Source organism: Gossypium raimondii, chromosome 8 (assembly GCF_025698545.1).
Source record: "Gossypium raimondii isolate GPD5lz chromosome 8, ASM2569854v1, whole genome shotgun sequence".
Taxonomy (NCBI): Eukaryota; Viridiplantae; Streptophyta; class Magnoliopsida; order Malvales; family Malvaceae; genus Gossypium; species Gossypium raimondii.
Window position 1 is genome coordinate 48,423,761 of NC_068572.1, and position 23,532 is coordinate 48,447,292.

The 23,532-nt window shown below is 29.7% G+C and overlaps 1 protein-coding gene and 2 long non-coding RNA genes across 5 annotated transcripts; 1 reads left to right on the top strand and 2 right to left on the bottom strand.

Annotated features, from left to right (window-relative positions):
- The first annotated feature begins 325 nt into the window (after positions 1-325).
- LOC105791822 (uncharacterized) lies at positions 326-5,141 on the top strand. Of its 3 annotated transcripts, none has more exons than XR_001133109.2 (4): positions 326-526; positions 2,646-4,612; positions 4,702-4,757; positions 4,891-5,141. It is a non-coding gene; the product is annotated as an uncharacterized LOC105791822 (long non-coding RNA). The 3 variants fall into 3 exon arrangements; XR_008198867.1 differs by having other exon boundaries at positions 4,702-4,737; XR_001133108.2 differs by lacking the exon at positions 4,891-5,141 and having other exon boundaries at positions 327-526; positions 4,702-4,880.
- Positions 5,142-5,700: 559 nt separating this feature from the next.
- Positions 5,701-6,457, bottom strand: LOC105791821 (uncharacterized). The gene has a single exon (XM_012620063.2). The coding sequence runs from the start codon at positions 6,307-6,309 to the stop codon at positions 5,701-5,703; it is 609 nt and encodes a 202-aa protein (XP_012475517.1). The 5' UTR covers positions 6,310-6,457.
- A 13,394-nt stretch (positions 6,458-19,851) lies between these two features.
- On the bottom strand, positions 19,852-21,035 carry LOC105791823 (uncharacterized). The gene is made up of 2 exons (XR_001133111.2): positions 20,750-21,035; positions 19,852-20,222 (listed from the first exon to the last, which is right to left on the bottom strand). It is a non-coding gene; the product is annotated as an uncharacterized LOC105791823 (long non-coding RNA).
- Positions 21,036-23,532: the final 2,497 nt, after the last annotated feature.

The window sequence follows — 23,532 nt, forward strand, 5'->3', positions numbered from 1 at the left end:
ACAACATGGATAAGAACAGAGAGGCTAAGACAACAGAAAGAAAAGCAAGGTTCCACTGTCACCCCAACCCTACATTACCTTTGTTTATTTGTCTTTTGCTTATTGTAGACCTGATCATGGGTCGGGCTGAAGGCCTACCTAAAAAATGGGAGGGTTCGAACAAAAATATAGGTCCGAAAAATGGGCTTGAAAAAAAAATGAGCCCCATTTAAAAAACGAGCTGGGCCTCGGGTAAGATTTTTTTAGCCTGGGCCTGGCTCGGCTCGAATTATATAATAAATATTTTATTTTATTTTTAATCATTTTAAATTTATAACTTTACTTTTCTAATTTCACTTTCACTTTGGTGCATTCCTCCTCTTATTCCCAATTCCAGAATCAAAATCCCTAACTCACCACCACCTCTACCCATCCATCAGTGTTGTCTGTCAGCGTTGCTCACCAGTCACCAGTCACCACATTCATCTCCACCTCCCACCTGCTTCCTCTGTCGCCGGCGCCCACCTGATTTCCTCAACTAACTCAGGTAAGAAATATCATTTTCACTTTCTTTTTGTTTGGTCATCGAGAAAATGAAGGAAAGTTTTGATTTTGTTTTATGTTCCCCTGCTTTATTCACTCTGTTTTTGTGTAGGATTCCTTTGTATGCGGTTAGGGTTTGCTGTACTTACTAGAAATCTAGTAAAGTAAAATAAAATAAAATGGTTGGTCGTCCATCTGGTTCTAATTCGAAAACCTAAAGTGGAACTCTTAAATTTAATGACCATTCAAGTATGTAAGTTAATAATGATCGGCCACAACTAAGTTGCGTTTTTTTGCTTCTTTAGCCTCTGCCACTTCTTCTTTTCAATCTCTTTGTCTCCAAAATTTCAAGTGTTTTTTTAAGGATTTTTTGCTGCCTTGAAATTTCACAAATTTCGTGAAAACTTTTGGGGGAATAAAATTAAAATGCGAGTAGCATTATGGGGGGAGAATATGGGATTGGTATGAAATTCATTAGAAATTCGATTCAAGGTACAAACAACCATATGAAATTGGATTATTGGAAATCGGTGGAAGAATATATGGACTCCGTCATTGCATTTGGATGTCAATTTTGATTTTGCTGAGAAAGATCCGTCGGGTCGATACGTTAGGGTATATTTTTCGCTGCCTTTTTATATATGTATATTGTTGTTTCTCTCTTACATTGTTTATGGTTTACCTATCTGTTTGGTTGCCAAGAAACTTAGAGCAAAGCAATTTGTTAAGGAGCTCATAATCTTTATATTTTAAAATTTAAGTAGACCCGGTAGTTTGAGATTGTGCTTAAAAAACACATTTTGGGATTTTGGGAAATAACAAAAATAATATTTTGGACAAACTTTTGTTAACTTCCTTCACAGAATTTTTTGTCCAAAACTCAAATCAAGATTATTTTCTTTCAATATCTATAGTGATATACACATTTAAACATTCTAAGAATTCCATTGGAACACCATGATTGACTAGCTTAAAGAAGCCATATTCCTCACAAGCCTTAACTATGAGGGTCTTTGCTTCAGGGTCCCTCAAGTCTATCGCTGGGATTCCTTTGAAAACATTGGTGGTAGGCTTGTATGTCTTGATCAAAGAGCAATGGTCTAATGCTGCAGACTGTGAATGCACAACCATGTTTTAGAAACTCTAAGTTGCATTGTTTCAATCATTTTCTTCTAATTATCCAAATTCCATTTTTATTAAATTTTTTGTTAAATTTAATTATTAATTCAAGTTTAATTAATTAATTAAAAAATAAATTTAGAAGAGAGTTCACATATTTATAAATTGTGAGTCTTGAATATGGAGTTTGACCTTGTTAATAAACTAAAGCCTTATTAGTTGAATTTAAATTCTAATTAATCATTAAAACCATAAATTTAATGTTTTATTAAAAAGTATATAAACAAATTAAGTTTTAGCTTGATTGATATTAACATTATTGTTAATGCATTGAATTGTATATATCCTCTTATTTAAGGGATATGGTTAAATTATAAATAATTATAAATATTGTATAAAAATTATATAATCATAAACTCAATTAAAAATATATATGAGATTTGGAACTTAGCTTCTTGGCCTAACGACATTATATGTTTACTTCAAAAATCTACGTAATGAATTCAAATCATAAAGATAATTTTATTTACTTTTATTAGGAATCTGTGAATCAATTATAAATATAAAAAAAAATGAATATTTGAATGTTGAAGTAGATCTGATGTTTCATGAAAATGGTTCGGAGTTTTAAAAATGGTGCTTTAAATTGCTGAAAACTGAACAAATTCTGTTTGACTTGTGAGTAATAATGATAGAATGTATATAGAAGCCGTGTTTGTCAAGAAACAATCAAATTATTATGGTTTGTTTTAAACCATTCATATTTTCTATTATTATTATTATTCAAGTTGTGCCTTAGAATTTCCAACATTAATCCTAAAGAGTTTGTGCCATGTTTCCTGCTCTAAAAATTACTTAAATTCTGTATCTTCCCTTTTCTTCAGGAATAATTTGGACTAATTTGGGTTAACATTTTATGATAGTAAATAATAATATAGAATAATTCATATATTATATACAATTGTTGAACAATTATATAATCTTTTGGTTTATTTGGATTTCAGGACTTCAGTTTTTATGGCTAGTTCGAACACTCCTATATCTGTAGATGATGGGTTTAATGAGTATGAAAGACCTCTCAAACGTCAAAAGTCTACCACTTCAAAAGTGTGGGATGAAATGACAAAGCTTGAATGCAAAGAACAAAAATGAATTGAAGGCACAATGTAATCACTGTAAGAGTATCTTTTCTGCTAAATCTTCTAGTGGAACCTCTCATTTAAGACGTCATCTAAATCATTGTTTGAAAATAAGTTAATAATGACATCACTCAATACACCATAGCCGCTCAATCATCATTAGGAGGTGGTCCATCTATAAAAAAACTACAAGTTTGATGCTGATGAGTGCCGTCGAGCTGTTTTTACTTTTCTTGTGTGTGGCAAGCATTCATTTAGGATAGTTGAAGAATCGAAATTTAGATACATGATGAAAATCGCTAGTTCTAATTTTAAGAATATAAGTAGACATACAGTTGCTAGGGATGTCCTAATGTATTATGCAAAATATAGAGATCATGTTAAAGAAGAGTTGGCTAAAGCACCTGGTTTAATTTGTCTAATTTCTAATAATTGGAACTCGAAGCATACTAATGATGAATATATTTGCATTACTACTCATTGGATTTACAAAGACTGGAAGCTACAAAGAGAATCATAAGGTTTAGAGCTTTATTTCCTCCGTATGATGGTTTGCACATAGTGGATGAACTTGTTTTATGTTTATCTCAATAGGGTATAGACAAGAAAATTTTTAGCATCACTTTGGATAATGCTTCTTATAATGATGTTATGGTTTTTTGTCTTAAAAATCATTTTCGTGCAAACCAAGCTATTTTGTGTGATGGTGATTTTTTTTCACGTTAGATATTGAATATTATAATTAAAGCTGGTTTGGAACTTGCTGATGATGTTGTTGGTAATATTCAAAATTGAATTAAGTACATAAAAAAGTCGAGAATTCGTAGGAAAAGATTTTATTATGTGGCCGACAAAAGTTTTCATTTGAATGTGACCAAAAATTTGCATCAAGATGTGTGTGTGTGATGGAATTCTACTTATTTGATGCTTGAATCTTCTCTTTATTATAAATATGTGCTAGATTATTGGGGCCAACGGGATAAAGATTATCAAATGTTTGCACTTTCTAATGAGGAGTGGAGAAATGTTGCTATTCTTTGCAAATTTTTGAAAGTCTTTTATGATGTGACTTGTGTTTTCTCTGGTTCTAATTATCCAACGGCTAATCTTTATTTTAGAGGGGTTTGGAAGGTTTACAAGGTATTGCTTGATACCGTTAAAGGTCCTTATTCTTTTTTAACTCCAATGTTTAAGCAAATGCAAGAGAAATTTAATAAATATTGGGCTGAGTATTTGTTGATATTGTCATGTGCTGTAATTTTAGATCCTCGTTACAAGTTGAATTATGTGCAGTATTACTATACTACAATCTATGGTATTCATTCTTCGGATTTTGTTGAAATCATTCTTAACAATCTTAGACTCTTGTTTGATGAGTATGTTAAGAAATCCAATTCACGTCTTCCTCTTTGGCTGGGAGTTCTAATGTTTCGGATAAAGATCCTATTGATTCTAGTTTGCATCAACACAATGTTAATAGTGTTGATTTTGGGGAGGTTTTGATGAAAGTGATGATTATAAATGGTATTGAAATGAATCTAGTACTAATAGTGAAAAGTCACAGTTGGACATTTATTTGGAAGAACCGGAGCTTGAGTTGAATAGTCAAATAGATGTTTTGGATTATTGGAGCAAAAGTTCAGTTCAATATAATGAGCTTTCATTATTGACTTGTGATCTTTTGGCAATTCTAATATCGACTGTAGCTTCAAAATCGGCTTTTAACATGGGTAAGAAAGTTATCACACCTTTGAGGAGTTCACTTAAGCTAAAAACGGTTCAAGCCGTTGTTTGCTTTGATGATTGGATACGAGCTAAGGGATTTTCAACGGGTAATTATTATTCTCGTTTTATTGTTGTAATTTTATATTATTTTTTTATCATTTTGATTATTTAATTATTTATTCTTATTTCATGTTAGAAATTGGTTGCAAGAATGATGATGACGATGAAGATGGTGAGGATGATGTTTCTTAGGTTGTTTTTTAGGTTACCTTCCTTTTTAATTGTTGACAATTTAATTTAGCTTACAATTTATAGTTTGTTATAAAATTAAATATGTTGATTTGTTAATATATAGATATTCTGGTTGGTTGATTATATTTTGTAGGTTTTTGGTGCTGTTTTGTTGTTGTTGGTGATGCTGTTTTTTGTGCTGTTTGGTGCTGTTTTGATGCTGTTTTGGTGTTGTTTTGTGCTACTTTTTGTGGTGTTTTATTGTTCTTTTGCAGCTATTTATTATGTTGTATGTTGTCGTTTTTAATATTATTTCGATATTGTAGAACTTTTGTTTTATTATTAAATTATTTTAGTTCTAACTTGTTTCAATTTTAATATAATCACTTTTTATTATATTTTCAATTTGTGTATTGTTTTAAGAATTGTTTTAGTATCATTTTTTATTTGTTTCTTGTTTTAATATTTGTTTTTATGTTTTTAAATGTATTTGATTTATTATATTTTAATTTTTTTATTTAATAAAATAAGCTAAAAAATTTAATATGGGTTGGGCCAGGTCGGGTTTAGCAATTTTATTTTGGGCCGGGCTTAGACAATTTTTTAATCCCATATTTCAGACCGGGTTAGGCCTGGGCCTAAAAAACAGGCTTAGAATTTTGTTTGGGCCCTGCCTGGCCATGATCAACTCTAGTTTATTGCATTGCATTTACTTGGCTGCTTTTGGGCTTTAAGCTAGTGCCTGAAATCCTTGTTGTCCCTACCAATAAATAATGATGACGATGATGATGATGATGATGATGAAAACAAAAGGCAACTTGGGTACGAAGAGGTTGAACAACTGTTGTCGATGCTTTGGTGCATTTACAGAACAGAGCATACAAAAGAAAATGGAAAGGCTTCATTATTGAATGTAGATGTATGTATATAGAACAAAAAAAAAAAAAAAACAGAAAAGAGGAAATTATTTGGCCTTGGAACTACAGCGCGAGGGAATGTAAGTTCCATTCAAAGGATGGAAACGCAACTGGCAGTCGAGACGACACAAGTACCTAACTGAACCCAGGCTCCCTATTCGCCATCTCACCCTGCTACTGCCTTTCAAATCGAATATAATCAAATCTTTCTTCAAACCCGCGTCCACATCCTCTACTTGATCTGGTCTTAAGGGTATGGGTGAAGATGGCACTACATAATTAAAATCAACCGAACTGTTCTTACCTACTTCAAAGGGTGGTGCTACCAGCTGCGCTACCACTTCCCTATTCAAGCTTAGGCTGTAACTCGAATCCGAGAAGCTTGCATGCGCCTTTTCGTTCCCATTCTGGGCTCGAATTAGTATGGTTACCTGAATTTCCAGAATACCCTCATAATCAATCTGGATATGGTCAAGGTGAGCATCCATGACGCTGACGTACAGCACCCTGGGATGTATAACTAAGTATCCTATGAAGGTAACGATGCCTCCGATGATGACTGCTATGGTCAAGATGGTGCAGATGATAGCACCACACCACACCAGTGGATTGGTTGCTCGTTCCCGACTAGTTGAGAACTTTGATTTTGGGGCCATTTGGTTGGGAGTGCCTGATCATCAATCAATGTCAACATTCAGAGGATTTTTCTTCTTTAAGTTATGGCTTTAGGAACACGATTGAAGTAATATACTGGGAGGGGTATGGATGCTCTGTTTTAGGCGTCTCAAGATTGGCAAGATATAAATTAGCTCTAATTGGCGGGGAAGTATCTTCCTTTCCTACATTTAACCACTCTATTAAGGAATCCAAGGTCACTTTATCTCTTATAAAGTCCAAAACATAAATAGCTGTAACTCCTCCACACAAACATGGGCTTGCCTTTATATGCATCTTGACGCAGTATTGCACAATCCACATCCATCCATTTATCTAGACCACAAAACTCTTTTGCTATACTCTAGATTGCATTTTAATCTCTTTACTGAAAAAATAGATAAATTAGTTCTTATGTATTAGATTAGTGGGAAAAATGACCCCTTCGTTCAGATTTGTTGTTTATATATAAGGTATAATAACAAATTTAGCCCTCAACCTTTACATGTTTATTCAATTTAACCCCTACTCTTTTATTGGAAGTAAATTAAAACTTTTAAAACTAATAAGGCTAAAAGGTCAAAAAGTATATATATTTTTCATATCAAGAACCAACCTAGACTCATTCAAGATGCAACTTTTTTATTAATTTTATATATTTTAGTTTTTAATGTTATTATTTTGAAATTCAGAAAATAAAAATAAAAAATAACATGTAGCTTAATAGGAAAGTATAAAATGCAGAATGAATTTAAATGTGGTTCTTTTAGCAATTTTATCTATTTATATATATATATATATATTATAAATTTCTAATTTTTATATTTATATATTTTTATAAATTTATAATTTGTTTTAGATTTATATATTATTTTTTGAATAAAGGAAGTAGGCGTTCGCCCAAAACCATGCAAACTTAAACAAATGCAATTTGCAAAACAGAGGGATCTAAAATGTCTCAAGCTTCGCAAGCGTAGCTTCCAAATCAGAGTGAGATACATAAAAATTTAGAAGAATACGTTCAAAATTTTTTTAAAATCTTATAAGGAACGGTATCGTTATCTTTTAATAAAATTTATATAATTTTTAATTTTTTTATAAATTTTTTATGATTTTTAATAATTTTAAATTTTAAAAGACTTAATTGATTTTAAATTTTAAATTTTAAATTTTAGTCTTATTAGTTTCAAAATTTTCTATGTTACTTTCAATAAAATAGTAGGGTCAAATTGAATAAATGTGTAAAGGTTGGGAGCTAATTTGTTATTATACCTTATGTATAAACACCAAAATTTGACGGATGGATTGTTTTGTCCTCTCATCTAACGTATAAGGGTTAATTTGCCCATTTTTAAATAAAGGGACTAAAATGCAATGTAGGATATAATACAAAGAGTTTCTTTCACCATAGAATATATGTACTATTTTTAATCTGCATGCATGAGATTACATAGTGTATAAATTAATTATAATCCTAAAAGTTACGAAAATCTATCAAAATTTGAATTTAATAATAAATTATCTAATAGGTAAACTTGAATAATTTAATATGTATAAATGGTAATATTGATTATAATTATAAAACAGTCCATGTGCTTTTAATTAATAATGTTGTTAATTAGAGATGTATGGGTTTATTGTATTTAAATTAAAAGATACATTTAATTAATTTATATTTTTATAAGGTAATTATTTGATACACGAGTGGTTAAGTAGGGTTAAAATTTTACCACATGTCTTATTAATTTTTTAATTTTTAAATACAAAATAACCATTTGTAGACTTTAAGTGCACTCTATTAGAATCACCATAATTTATTTGCAAAATCAAAGTACTGCTATAGAATCTTAGTATTAGTATTGTATTATAATCACCACCATTCATATTTATAAATAGCAAAGAAGTGAACTATGTGAGTGGTATTAGTATTATATTATAATCACCACTACTCTTAAGTGAGCTATCTAGTCAATGTGAGATTAAGATTAATTTTTAATAAAAATATTGAAGAAATTGTCACATGTTTATATTGTAGATGTGAGCATGAAAGTGTTCTCTATCCAATGGGATTATAATTAAATTTTAAAGAATTAAAAGTAATTTTTTGTTTAATTTGTTGGTTTGTAAAAAAAATACTTACTTGATAGTCATGTAACTAAAAATATGACTTGTAATGAACTTAAATTTATCAAAATAATTTTAATCGTGTTAACAAAGATAAAAAATTAAATTCCTGAGACTAAATTTTAAATTATATGAATTTATAAATTTAAAAATTAAAACAAAACAAAAAATATAATAAATCCAAAATTAGGATTCAATTTTTTTAGCTTGAAGATAGGGACCGGTTACAAAGTTAAAAAAATTGGGCCTCAAAATTTGGGAAGCCCAAAGGTTACAAAACCCAAATAAAATCCAAAAGTATATTCGATTGGTTCCACCAGTTTTTGATTTTTTTTTTTTTAACTTTAGTTAATTCTTTGGTTATATAGAACCACTGAAATATCAAATCTTCAATTCCATCTGGTTGGCTAAGGGAAATTTATTAACTTTTATAAAAATAAAATTTAATTAAATGTGTTATTTTTTCATATTCTTATAAACTAGTTGAACTAAGGATGGCACTAGTTAACTATAAATAAATATATATATTATTTTCAAAAGTAAATTATATGATTATATGAATGTTTTTGTCTTTTATATTTTCATAAATTAATAAAAATTATTCATAATGAGATTTGGACCCAATACATCATATATATATATATATATATATATATATATATATATAACATTTTCATTTATCATTTGCACTAAAACAATTTTCTATTCTATATGAAGCTTTAATAAATATAATTGTTCTATATTTGTACATATTAATAATGTTGTTGATTGAGTTAGTGTCATAAGTTAACTTGACACCGACTCAATATTGATGACAACACCATGATAAACAGTTGTATTCATTTAGTATTCTTAACTTGATGCATTTATATGTTTAAATTTTAATTTACTCACAATTTAATATAGGGTGAGCAAAATCCGATTCGATTCAAAAGCTCAATAAAAAATTAAATTTTGAATTAAATAATTCAAGTTATTTGAGTTAATCGAGTTATTCAGATTAAATCAAATAAAAAATCAAATTTTTTGATTTAACTCGAATATGAATTACACAATTTGAGTTATTCGAAATCCGAATAAGAAAAGGCAAAACTACGTCGTTTTGATAAATGTTTACCCATTAAGTTAAAAGGCAAAACAATTATATTGTTTATGTAGTTAAATAATCTTGTACTTCGTCTACTAGTTAAATAATCGGTCCATGTAAACGCAACATTGAGTATAAATAATAGGATTCGTTAACTCGACTCGATATGACTCAAAATTTTTTGACTCGATTTGATTGGAAAAAAATTTGAAATTGAGTTCGGTTGTTAAAATAGGATTCGTCAACTCAACTAGCTCGATTCAACTTGACTCGATCGAATGCTCACCCTTAATTTAATCTATTTTTTTGTCCATTTTAATGTCTCACATATTTTATGTGTTATTATTAATTAGTTACAGACCATATATTTCATTATTTATTGTATGTTATTTTTAAACATACATTTGTGTTTTAAATACATGATTTCCATGCACATACACATGTTATTATCAATTCAAGCCATTTCAACAATTTCATTTTCATTAAATTAAGGTTTTTCCCGAGAGAACCTTAGTAAATTAACTCGGATAAACGAGACTATATTGCTCACACAAACTGACATTTATGAATTTGCTTAGACAACCTGACATCGTATCGAGGTTACCAATCCAAGCTAATCTAATGATAAATATAAATCGAAAATCCGTAACAAATGTTATATTTCATTTAACCATGTAAATCATTATTCGTTTCCATATTTAAAGCTAATGACATGCCATACGTATCTTAATCCTTTACTAAGTTCACACGGGTATTATTACTATAATCGTATCATTTCAATCCCCGTAACAACATATACATGTCATATCAAACTTATAAACATTCCATTTCCATTTTGGTATCTTATACCTATTCATAAATATCATATTTTTCATACTTTGCAATTTAATCCAATTGATGCCAAAATCACTAAATTCATATTTATATGAACTAATAATCAAAATAATTACAATTCAATTATAACATGAAATAAAATAGTAAGTTCCATATGAACTTGCATGGCAAAACAACAAACAAACAAGTCTTTAAGGACTAATCAACAATTTTGCATTTTTCCCGATTATCTTCAATTTGGTTCAATTCTCGATCTTTACAATAATTCGGTTCAATTTATTAATTCCAAACATTTTATAACATCCTATCATATGCACGAATCTGTCCAATTTCATTTTCAAATTCTCCTAAAGTTTTGCATTTTATTCAATTTAGTCCCCAAAACTGAAATTGCTATAACTTACAATTTTGAGATTCGGTTTCAAAAACGATCTCAACTAAATCCTTTTAGGAACCTCTACTATCTATAATTATAGAAATTTCACATCAAATATTCAAATTTTCACTTTGGTCCTTTTGGACAGAACTAACAATTTACAATTTACACTTTACACTTTAGTCCTTTTTCATATCTAAACTTAAAAGCCATCAATTTAACACCAATTTATTTAAGATATCATCAATGGAACTTTTAGAAAATTTAAAATTTTTACAAATTGGTACATGGGCTAGCTAAATCAAGCTTTCATGACCTCAAAAACATAAAAATTACAAGAAAATGACTTGAAATCAACTTACAATTGAGGACCGAAAGCTTGAGCTCAAGAAAAATGGCTTCTTAGGTTTTCTTTAGGTGGTTTCTATGGAAGAAGAAAGAAAGATGACAACAATTTCCACTATTCAACTATTTATACTTAGGTTAACTTTAATAAATCAAAATTAATCTAATTAAACTTAATTAATCAAGCCATAATCACAATTAACTTAAGTTAATGGATTTTAACATTATCAAATTGTAAGCACTTGTGTACCTACTGTATGAGTAGTTTTGGTTTAGCATTTTAAAAATGATAATGCCATTAAGATTTATGAGGACTATTTTTATTTAACACGTTAGATTCAAGCAGTTCATGTGATAGGCACACACTTGTATGCAATGTAAACTACGTGTTTTAAATTATGAGATTGACGATAGGACTTGATTGATTTGATATTAGTGCTTTAAGGTTTTGATTAGAATCCTCCAATCCTTAGACCTGATTCAAACAAAAACCCACATCTAAGCAAATATAAATCAAGAAAAAAAAGAATAAAAATCCAAAGTAGAAACCTACAAATATCAAAACCAAACAAAAAGAAATCAAAATCAAGAAATTGAAAATCAAAAGAAAAAGAAAGAAGCCGCAATCTCAATGAATGGTCGAGGCTTGACTGTTAGAAGATCACTAGGTGTCTATTTGACAATCCAAATAGCGAGTTAATCGAGAGAAGTTCACCATTGTAAAACCAAATTGATCTTTTTTAATTCTGTGAGCAATATTAACATCAGCCGAATCACATCGAAATAAGACAACCTTTAGTTTGTCATAGTAATCCAACTTAATAATGTCAGTAAGAAGTTCGTAATACTCAATATTTTCCTCAACAGGATTACTGTCCCTAGCACTAGCATAACTTGTAATTGAAGAATTAACAACGATTCCATAATTTTGAGTCTTCCTCAATCTTTCGTGAGATTTTGTATGAAACTTGAATCCATTGATGATGAAGGCACTATATCTTTTTACTAGTCTATTCGGACCTTGGGAAAGCCATTTAACTTCGTCATTTACATCCTTTCCACTCCAAACCTATTGCATCGAAAGTAAATTGATTAATTATAAATGTTATACGAAAACATTATTATTTGTCAATGAAAGCTTCAGTTGCATACCATTTGCCTTAACCATTCATGAAAAGATTCTGTGAATAACTTATGAATCTCTCGAAGTTGTAATCTTTGGGAGCGTGAACGAGATCTTAAGACTTGTTTGTACTCATTATGTTAAAAAGTGGATTACTTGGTTAGAAGATAAACAAATTAAAAAGATCAAGATCAAATTCTAAAACTTACTGGCGTAATGGTTTAATTGAATCATGGTGAAAAAGAACATATCGATGTGCTTGTACCCAAGATCTATCATCTAAGTGTGCAATTTCAACTTTACCGATTGGTTCTCTATAACTTCGAAATAGATAAGTTTCAGCTAAGTTATGATTAGTGAGCCCAGCATTTCTACTTGGTCTATTCAGTCTTGTCTCAACATCTTCTAAATATCTACACTAGAAAGTCATACACTCCTCTGCAAAGTAACCTTCAGCAATTGATCCTTCTGGATAGCGCTTATTACGACAATAAGACTTCAATTTGAATAGAAACCTAAACATGATATAAAACATTACCAAAAGTTGTAACTAAAGATATATTTATGAATGAATAAAAACTTTACAAATAAATTAACACTTCTCTATAGGATACATCCACCGATAGAAAATCAGTCTACCAATTTTTGCTTCATGAGGGAGATGGATTAGCAAATGCACCATAATCGTGAAGAAGAAAAGTGGATAGATCTTTTCCAAATTGCATAAAGTCAAGGCAGCTCGATCTTATACTTTCTCAATTTCTTCCACAATCAAAACTTTGCCACAAATAGCTTTCATTATATTGGATAGTTCAATTATACAAGACGTCACCTTTTTTGAAGTACAACACCGTAAAGAAACTGATAGTAAATCTTGCATCAAGATGTGATAATCATGTGATTTTAAGGAATATAGTATTCGATCTTTAAGACTCACACATCGAGATATATTTGACGCATACACATCTGGGACCTTTATATCCTTCAACACCGTGCAGAACACTTCTTTTTCTTTCTTCGACATTACAAAAATAGAAGGCGACAACTGATATTTTCCATTCAGAAGTACTTGGGGATAAAGATCACGCCGAATTCCTATGTCAACTAGATCAAGTCGACTTTAAAGATTGTCTTTCGATTTTCTATCGACATTCAAAATTGTCCCAATGATGTTTTCGCAAACATTCTTTTCAATATGCATGACATCAAGATTGTGTCGCAAAATGTGATGCTCCCAATAAGGCAACTAAAAAAATACTTTTTTCCACACGTCTGCGTCATTAGGATCATCCTCTTCAATAGATATATCATCAATCTGTCAGTCAACATCGCCAACATACGCCTCCCTCGATCTGCTCTTTGTTTGCGTGTTGGGTGATTGATTCATCTTCCCATAGTTGAAATTGATATCTTTTAACATGAACAAGATTTCAGATCTAGTGGTCTACTCAGGAGCTTCTCTGAACTCTTCAGTACCATCAAATAGAGTCCTCTGAAATCTAAATTTATGATTTTTATCTAACCACCAAGGATGCCCCATATAAAAGAACTTCTTATCATAATATAACCACTTCGAACATGTTTGCGCCGCATAACAAGGACAAGCATAACTCCTTTGGTACTCGAACCAGATAAATTGGCATAAGCTGGAAAATCATTAATAGTCCACACAACAAAGCTGTACGTAAATAAAAGTTCTCTTTTCTCAAGACATCATATGTTTCAATACCCACCCATAACTGTTTCAACTTTTCAATAAGTGGCTGCATATAAATGTCAATATTATTTCTGGGACCTTTCTCTCCAGGGATAATCATAGATAAGATAAAAGAAGATTGCTTCATGCAAATCCACGAAGGAAAATTGTAAGGAACAAGCATTATAGGCCAAGTATTGTATGAAGTACTCATGATTTTAAAAGGATTAAATCTATTAGATGCTAGTCCAAGCCTCACATTCCGAGGATCGCTTGCAAAGCTTGGAAATTTACTATCAAATGATATCCAAGCTAAAGAATCCGCAGGATGCCTTAATAATCCATCATCAGTTCGTTGATTATGATGCCACCTCATAAACTCGGTTGTCTTTGACATGAAAAGCTTTTGAAGCCTTGGTATTAGTGGAAAATATCGAAAAATCTTTATTGACTTCTTTCTTTACTATCCCTCACCTTCATCCTCATTCACATCTTCTGTATTTCTATTCATCCAACGAGATTTACTGCAAACATGACAAGACTGTTGGTTTTTCCGATCACTCCAATACAACATGCAGTCATTTGGGCAACTATGAATTTTGTCATACCTAAGGCCTAAATCTTTTATCAGTTTCTTCATATCTTTGCATGAATGAGGGATTTTTGCAAACGGAAACATATCTCTCAAAAACTCTAACAGCAGTGTCAAAGAGTTTTCGATCCACCCTCCAAAACATTTTAAGTGAAAAAGACGAATGCAGAAGGACATTTTTGAAAATTTTGATCCCTCATAAAGTTCTTCATTCATTTCATTAAGTAACTTGTAGAACTTCGCCGCTTCTCCATTTGACTCTTCATCAGGTACACTTCTTCCCGTTTCAGTAAAAATATTTCCACCAATATCACAATCATCGAATGCAATAATTTTAGTGGAAACGATTGTAAACCATGACTGGACATATTAAATGCATCCCGCAACATACCTTCTATGTCATCTTCTCTAAAAGACTGATGGTAAACATTATAAGGATATGCCGGGTTAATCGTTGAAGAGGTTCTATGAGGTTTACACTCTCCATGGAAAATCCATTTTTTATACCCCAGAATAAAGCCATCAACAATTAGATGTTCGTAGGCAACTTCACGAATATGCCAATTGATGTTGCCACACTTTTTACACGGGCAAAGAATCATATTCTCTTGGCTTGCATTTTGAAATGCAAAATTTAGAAAAGTTTGTACTCCATTTCAATAGTCGTTGCTTACCCTTGACAAATTCATCCAACTCTTATCCATTTCGTAGTTCTTGAAGCCTAAAGTTGACAATAAATTATAGTTACTTAAGTGTTCTAAATTGATTTAAATCATGTCGTTGTACTAAAATAGATAATACATATCAAGTATCAAGTATCTAATGGGTGTAAACTAATTCGTAAGTTGTTTATTTATAAGTATAATTAATAGTATGGAAAAACAACGGTGTTGCCCAAATTTCTATAATTTTATATATTTTGATCCAAAGTTTTATGTAAGTTATGATATGATATATATTTATGTACTATGTAAGTTATGATATGATATATATTTATTTTAATTATTTTCCTTTAAAAATAATATGAATTTGGTAGTACTAGTATAGTTATTTTCTTGTCATAATTTATTACATAGTAACATGAACTAATGATTTAGATTTAGTATTACTTTTGCAATTGTCAATTTTATTGCCATGGGATAAACTGAGTTTTCTAACCATTTTATGCTTTAATTTAATATAAGACTGTAATTAAGACTGGCATTCTATAACATGTCAGTTTAATATACACATAAAAAACATGAGAAAATTTTTAAAAGGTAAAATAAGTGCATCCTCACTTTTAATTATATATATATATATATATATATATATATATATATTTTACATAAGTATTTATAACCTCTTCCTAACTAATAAATAGGAGTTATAATATATATCATTATGATATGATATATGATATATATTATTTTCCTTTAAAAATTTATTTTAATTAAATAATATTTATTTCTATGATAAATATTATATATTATGTTTTATTTTGAAATTTGAACTTTAAACTATATACTTTTAAGGATAAATAAAAATATTATTTAAATTAAATTTTTATGAAAATTTTAACTTTAAAACTAAATATAAAAATGAATGAATTTAAATTTAGTATTTAAAATAATAAATTAATAACACAATTAAAATCTAAAAGTTAGAACTCAAGTTATCATCTTCCTCTTCTAATTTGTAATTTTTACTTAGCTATTATCATGAGATAATAATTAATATAAATTATTTTAAGAAAACAATTACTTTCATTTTAGTAATTAATTTATCTCAAATGAGTAAACTTTTGTTCCTCAACGCGAAGAAATAATAATATATAATAGTAAATTTAGATCTTCATATTTATATTTTTGTCAATTTATTCCTTATTATTTTAGCTAAATTTAAAATTATAAAATTAAAAATTTTAAAAATAAAATTATAAAATAAAATTTAACATAGTATTATATGTTTCATTAGCAAATAATTTAAAATATAAAAATATAAAAAATTCATAGAAATTCAAAATATTAAAATTAAAATGCATTCATATCACCAACCATTCATATCACCAATATTAAAATTAAATTACCCTTAAGCCGAGTCTTAGGCTTACTCATGCTAGGTACATACGCATCACCTCTTTTTCAAGCATTAACTAAGCTGAAATTTAAAAGCTCCTTATGTGACAGTGGTCGAAGATTAAAGAAAACAGTAATGAAAAAAAAAAAACCATTAATTCTAGCTTGTACCAAGTATTAAAAAGGATAACGCACCTTCGAATGAACTGCAACCTGCACTGGGACAATGTTATTTGCCAACTATTGTTGATAACTACATATCTCCAAACCCAAACTTAAGGATCTGTTTGATTGACGGAATTGATTTTCCGAAAAATCATTTCCAACTTTTCCAGCGTTTGTTTGGCGGAAAACATTTTCCATTTGGAAAATGAACTCCAAAACACGGGTAAAATCAAAGCCAATTTTCAAAAAATGTCTTACCGATTTCTAAGCCGTAAGACATTTTCCCTTCTCTTCTAAGCAGTGGTTCTCCCTTCCTCAAAGCCTCCGCCTCTTCTCCTCATCTCTACCTCGCTATCTCTGTCTCTCAGCTTCGTCTTCCTTCTTCATCTTTCTGCTCCATAGATCAGTTCCGTAGAGTCACCCATATGCTTTAAGTTTTTTTTTGGCTCAATTATTTCTAAATTTCGCTTTCTGTTCAGTCCGATATGATGATCAATTTTCGAAATTTCTAAATTGCTAATGGATCAATGAAATGGGGTTAGGGTCCGTTTTTAAAACCATGCATGGAGGAATTTTATGAGTTTACAGCTTAAAATGGGTTAATGAAATGCGGTTATTGATATTTTGGTATTTTCCAAAAATCGGAAAAAAGGATGAAAACTCATCCTCTTCTTCCCAACACTACTCGACCCCCACTTCTTCACTAAGGGAAGCTTTCCCTTTTAATTTTTTTGAATTAAAATTGTTTTGATCTTTTATTTCTTGAATATTAAAAATTGTTAGTAGCTCATATATAGACTTTTTGCTTGAGAAACAAACCAATCAAAAATTTTCTTGAATTAAAATTGTTTTGATCGACATTCATGTGGTTTGGGTTTTGTATTCGTTTATGAACAAAAGTAGTATGTAATGTAAAATTTTCTCGATTATTTTTATTTGAGTTCTGAGCCCTAAGCTAAATTGCTGTAAATTTCATCCAATAACATATAATATGTATATAGATAGATAAGATTGCTTGATATTGCATTACTTTGTGATTTGCTTTTACTTTGGGGAAATTACTTAACAGTTAAGTGCATTGAGCTAGTGTTGCTAGTACCTCTTCTTCAGTAATGAATATTTTGAGTGTCTTTCAGAGAAATGCTATAATGAATTTGGCTTTGTCATACAACAACCAGTTTTTGTAAGTAGTTTAAGTAGGCCACGTTTAAGTTCGAACCAGCGACTTCCCGGAGTTTTGCTGCGAGTAAGAGGCACGTCCATTTCTTCAAACAGGTTGGTGCTTAAAGCTCTCTGCATGTTTCAAATTCATAGCACTTATATTGGTTGTATTTACTATGATTATTTACCATGTCAAGCAGAACTAGTAATTCTGCAAGTTTGAAACTCATAGGATTTGCATTAATGCACTTAAGGCACTTTTAATGCTTTTGCTGCACTAGTTGAACTAAAAATGTATCCACCATTCTTGCTTTGACACCAATTTCAATTCAACCCGTTTAAATTCTCGACAACATATGATATCTATAATTTTTTGAACTCTATTAGAATCCAAATCATGACTTTACTTTTTTGTTCTACTTTTATTTCATGGGATATGTTGAGTGGTGCAAAATGATCAAAAGGGAGGCAACTATTAGACTATCAACTTGTGTCATAATCTGTATAGGACCATTCAGTGTCATATATGGTTGATTGTGATCCATTATTATTGTTGCATCCATAAAATTAAATTCTTTTAGGCAGTTGACTTGTTATTGGCTGATTTTAATTCATAAGATCAGTGGTGGACTTCATTCAACTTCATTGTTTAGTTTTCAGCATTGGTCTTAATACTCACTGCATTTGCTTACATATGTCATTGGTATTTGTTGTGCTTTTTACTTGCAAGTTTAATACAACGTAACATATGTTAACCAAAACAGAGTGTCAATAGAGAATTGATGGTAGATATTTGGAAATGCCATTATGTTTGGAGTTTTACCTATAATAGAAAAAGGCGGAGCAAGTAAGCTTTTCAAGTGCTTCAATTTCCTCCAATGAATGCTTGATTTATGTTTGTGCATGAATTGAGATATTGAGGTAGTACTGCAACTTGTCAACAGATTTGCCTTCTTGATCTTATTCAACATTGAGCCAATGCAACTTGTCAAGGTTGAAAATATTGATACTTTTTTTAATGTGGTGTAATATTAATTATGCACTTGGACAATGTTGTTATTATGTGATGTACTACTAATTATGCATTTGGATAATATTATTAATTTCTAGTATTAATTGTGGTTTGGAAGCTAATTTATAATTATTCAATCCTTATTTTTATTTTTTATAACACAATTGTAAATAATTTATTTGACTTTGGTTGTTTTCAATTTATGACGGTTAATATTCTAGCTTAATAATTGAGTATTATTATATATTTAATTTGATTTATTTATAAATAAATAAATCATTGCAATATATGTAAAAATAATTTAAAATATAAATTTATTAATATATATTAATATATGTAAAATAACTTTTCCGAAAATATTTTCAAGAAATCATAACAATGAGAAAATATTTTACAATTCATCCAAACGCCGAAAATATTTTCCAGTAAATCATTTTACAGAAAAATAAAACATTTTCCAAAAATCATTTTACGGAAAACATTTTACTGGCAAACAAACGGACCCTAAATGTTTCTCTAAACCAAAATCCTGCAATAATACATCATGAGGTGTTAAAGACTCATTCTCTTCCAAAGCTGGTGGACACTGTGGAAATGAATTTTAAAATTCAAAGAATAATACATAGAAGACAGGGATTCTCAAGAACCCTTTCATCAAGGTAGCAGTTAAAGGGATATCTCCACCTAAAGAAATTAGAAATCACCAGGTAAGCTACTATATTAGCACAATGGCCAAAACAAACAACACAAGGGCGTCATCCTTCACACACATATAAACACTCAATCTCCCGTGAAGTTTTTTATGGTGTATTTGGAGGAGATTCTCATGTTAGGGGAATCGATGGATTCATATACCAAACCTCTAGTTTTGTTTTCCCTTTTGCTCTTCATCAATATTAAAAAGAAAGAAATAAATAGCAAAATACAATGAAGAATCAGACAAGCTGAAGCAGGAAATCACAATAAAAACAGTTTCCACAAATCTGAGCATGCATACAGACAGACATCTCTATTCAGATGATTAAAGAAGACCCTGGGGTCAGTAAAAAGTTCCAACATTAATCAGATAATAAAATCAGTTGCAGATCACAGGTTCTACAACTAGTTCAAATGAAAGAAGGAACAAAAGGGATTAAAAAGAATGTCAATTTCATGGAATAACTAATTACAAAAAGAGTGAACTAATGGTATTATAAATATTCTTCTTTTCATTCTCATTTGCTTCTTCCTTTTCCATTCGTTTTCCAACCTGTTATTGGGGATTATTGTGAGTGAATACTCCCAATTTTCCAAACAAACATGCTCCATTTCTTAATTTCTTAAGTATGAAATAAGAAAAAGTCCTATATGATAATAAAGGCATTAGACATATTCATAAGCTGAGCATATTACTAACATAATATATACAGCAGCCTCCCATATAATAACGGTAATTTGGTGCATTTTCCCCTATTATTCGACATCAAAAGACAAGTAGAATATAATAGTTTCAAACACAAGGAGAGGGAAAAAGCCAACTTACAAGCCGGGAAAAAACATGTAACATACTAGAAAATAGATTCAAGCTTTGAGAAGCATGAACAAACAAAGTAAATAAATCCTTACTAATCATGCTAAACATGAAACATCGCAATACAATTCATTCTAAAAAATCTGAGATTAATCACTAATTAACTGAAATACCAGCAAACGACGAAACTATCCATATAATAATGAAAATAAATTGGAAGCCATACCAATTTCATAAACCCTAATTTCAAAAATATGGAAGAGACAAGGGGGAAAGTGACATGTAACCTAAAGGAAAGAGTTTTAATCAACAAAAATAATGTTAAACGATTAAGGGAAAAAAAAGAATAGAATGTTTTACCTTTTGAAGCGAGGTGGAGAGAAACAGGCGAAGAATTTCCAGCCAAAAATTAGGCTCAAACTAAACGTTAACTGATTTTAATAATTTGGAGGGATTGGGGAAGAAATAAAGGGATGTGGGAAATTGGGGATTTCGATCAGAAAGGGATTTGGGAAGTTGGGAAATTGAGGAAAAGAAATTGGGGAAGAATAGTTTAGGGATTTTGATCAGAAGTTGGGAAATTGGGGAAAAGAAATTGGGGAAATCTAATTTGGGGGAAAAACTAAAGGAATTTCGGGTCTAACAAAATGACGCCGTTTAAGCCGACTTTAATTAAAATTCGCGGCGTTTATAAAAGACGCCACTAATGAATAACCTTTGCGACGTTTTAGCCTAAACGCCACTAAAAAATCGCTAAAAACGATTTTGTAAAATTTTAATACATATTCGCGACATTTTTGGTGCAAACGCCGCTATTGCTTCCTTTTTGCGACGTTTATAATAAAAATGCCACTATAGCTTTAACCTTTTGCGGCGTTTTCCGATTAACGTTGCTAAGCTTTAAATTTTTTTTAAATTTTTTTTCTCTGATAATTTTAATATATTGAAATTAATATTATCTCTTTTACAATTATATAAGAAATTATTTAATATATAAATTAAAAACAATCAATCATATACCCAATAAACTTTAAAATTATTTTAAATAATAGTATTTTAATTTTGTTTCATTTTTAACATATATTTTTCTATGCTTTTACTTTCAAATATTTTCTACGTGTCATTAATTTTTCTGAAAGTTTTAAATATTAAATTAAAAATAAATTGTATTTTAATTAATATAAATAAATTAGTTAAATAATAAATAGAAGAGGATGAAAGAGTGTATGAGTTGCGGAAAAGAATACATGATGGCCTCTTGGATGATGGGTGAGAATATAGGGAGCAAAATGGCGCCGTTTAGTTTAAAATAAAATAATTTTTTGCGGCGTTTTTCTCATGTACGCCGCTACTGCTTAACCTTTTGCGGCATTTTTCTCATAAACGCCATTATAGCTCTAATCTTTTGCGGCGTTTTTCGATTAGCGCCACTAATGTATAAATTTTGTGGTGTTTTTGGTCCAAACGCTACTAAAAACGTTGCTAAAAGCTTAATTTCCTGTAATGTAACTTGATTAACTAAAAATATTAACTCGATTAAGAAGATACATGCATGTGTGTATATTTCAATTATTTAAACATGTTATATGTGGGTATATATATAATTTTATAAATTGTATAAAATTTTAACAAATTTAATCATTATTTATATTTATTATAATTGATATAATTTTAAATTTTTTTTAAGAAACCACTCTAAATGAATCTAGACAACAAGGTTGTCCAGGTTCATTTGAGCTTGAACAACCATTTGTCTAGGATCATTCTAGATGTTGTTTTTAATAATTTTAATTTATTATTATTTTATAATTCTTAATAATTTTAATTAATTCTCTATGTTTATAAATATTTAAAATCATGTCCAGGATGAAATGAATTAGGAAAATCGTTTGTCCAAATTCATCTAGGACATTGTTTTTAAATCACTAAAAAATATTTATTTTAGGATTTTTTTAATTTTTAAAATATTGTCATGTTAGCATAAGATATATGTGGTACGTCACGTGTTAGTGTCTGATTCCTCCATCAGCCACATCAACATTTAAAGGTAGAAATATATGGAGTTTTTAATAGGATCAATTTGCTTATTTTTTTAGTAGAGGGGATAAAATGCTACTTGACTCCTAACTCAGGGACCTACATGGTACTTTTACATAATCTTCCTCATCCTTTAATTTAAATTCACTCATATAAAAACAATTGATAAAACATAAAACATCACTTAACAATACAAATGGATGAAGTTTTGACGAAATGACTAATTTGCACTTTTTTCTGACGAACATGAATAAATTTTTTTTATTTTTTTTGAGTAAAAAAAGGTAAATATAACCCGTCTCTGATTAACTATAAAACCATCAAAACTCGGTACGAGAACTGTTCGGTACACTTTGATATATTTTATCTAGAGTTGACATCAAAGTCACACATGCCTACGTTTGTTTTAACTTTGGCCTTTTAATCAACCTCATATTTATCATTTCTTTAAAGTATCTTTAATATATTTTACTTGCACACATTTGCTATGCACAATATTTCGTCCCTCGACTTTGACTATGGACACAGGTGGAAAAAAATAGAAGCCAACAGTCAACTTGCAGCTAAGGTCTAAAACTCTAAATAACATACTAATGATAGGTTATTTGAATTTGAAAAGATAAAAATTTAATTTTAATTTGATAATATTGAATTTAATTCGAACATTATAATATTTGATGGAATTCATAAATAATCGTCAACTATAATCTTAAAAGAATCCGATTTCATAAACAATATAGAGGAAGAACGAAGGGGATATCTTATCGAGGTAATCGGATTTGTTTCAATAGATATGTTCTTCAAGCACTTGAATCCGCTTGGATTACATCTAGACAAATAGAAGTAGGACGCCGCGCGATGACATGATATGTATGCCGTGGTGGAAAAAATATGGGTATGTATATTTCCAGACAAGCTCGTTATGGTAAGACCTACAGAAATACGTATGAGTTCAGGAAAAGGATCTCTCAATTATTAGGTGATTCGAATAATTCAAGAATTTAATCAAAATTTTTATTTTAATATATTTTAATATTATAAAATTATATTTTAATTTTTATTATATAAAAAATTAAGTAAAAAGCTTAAATGAATTCAAATTCCAA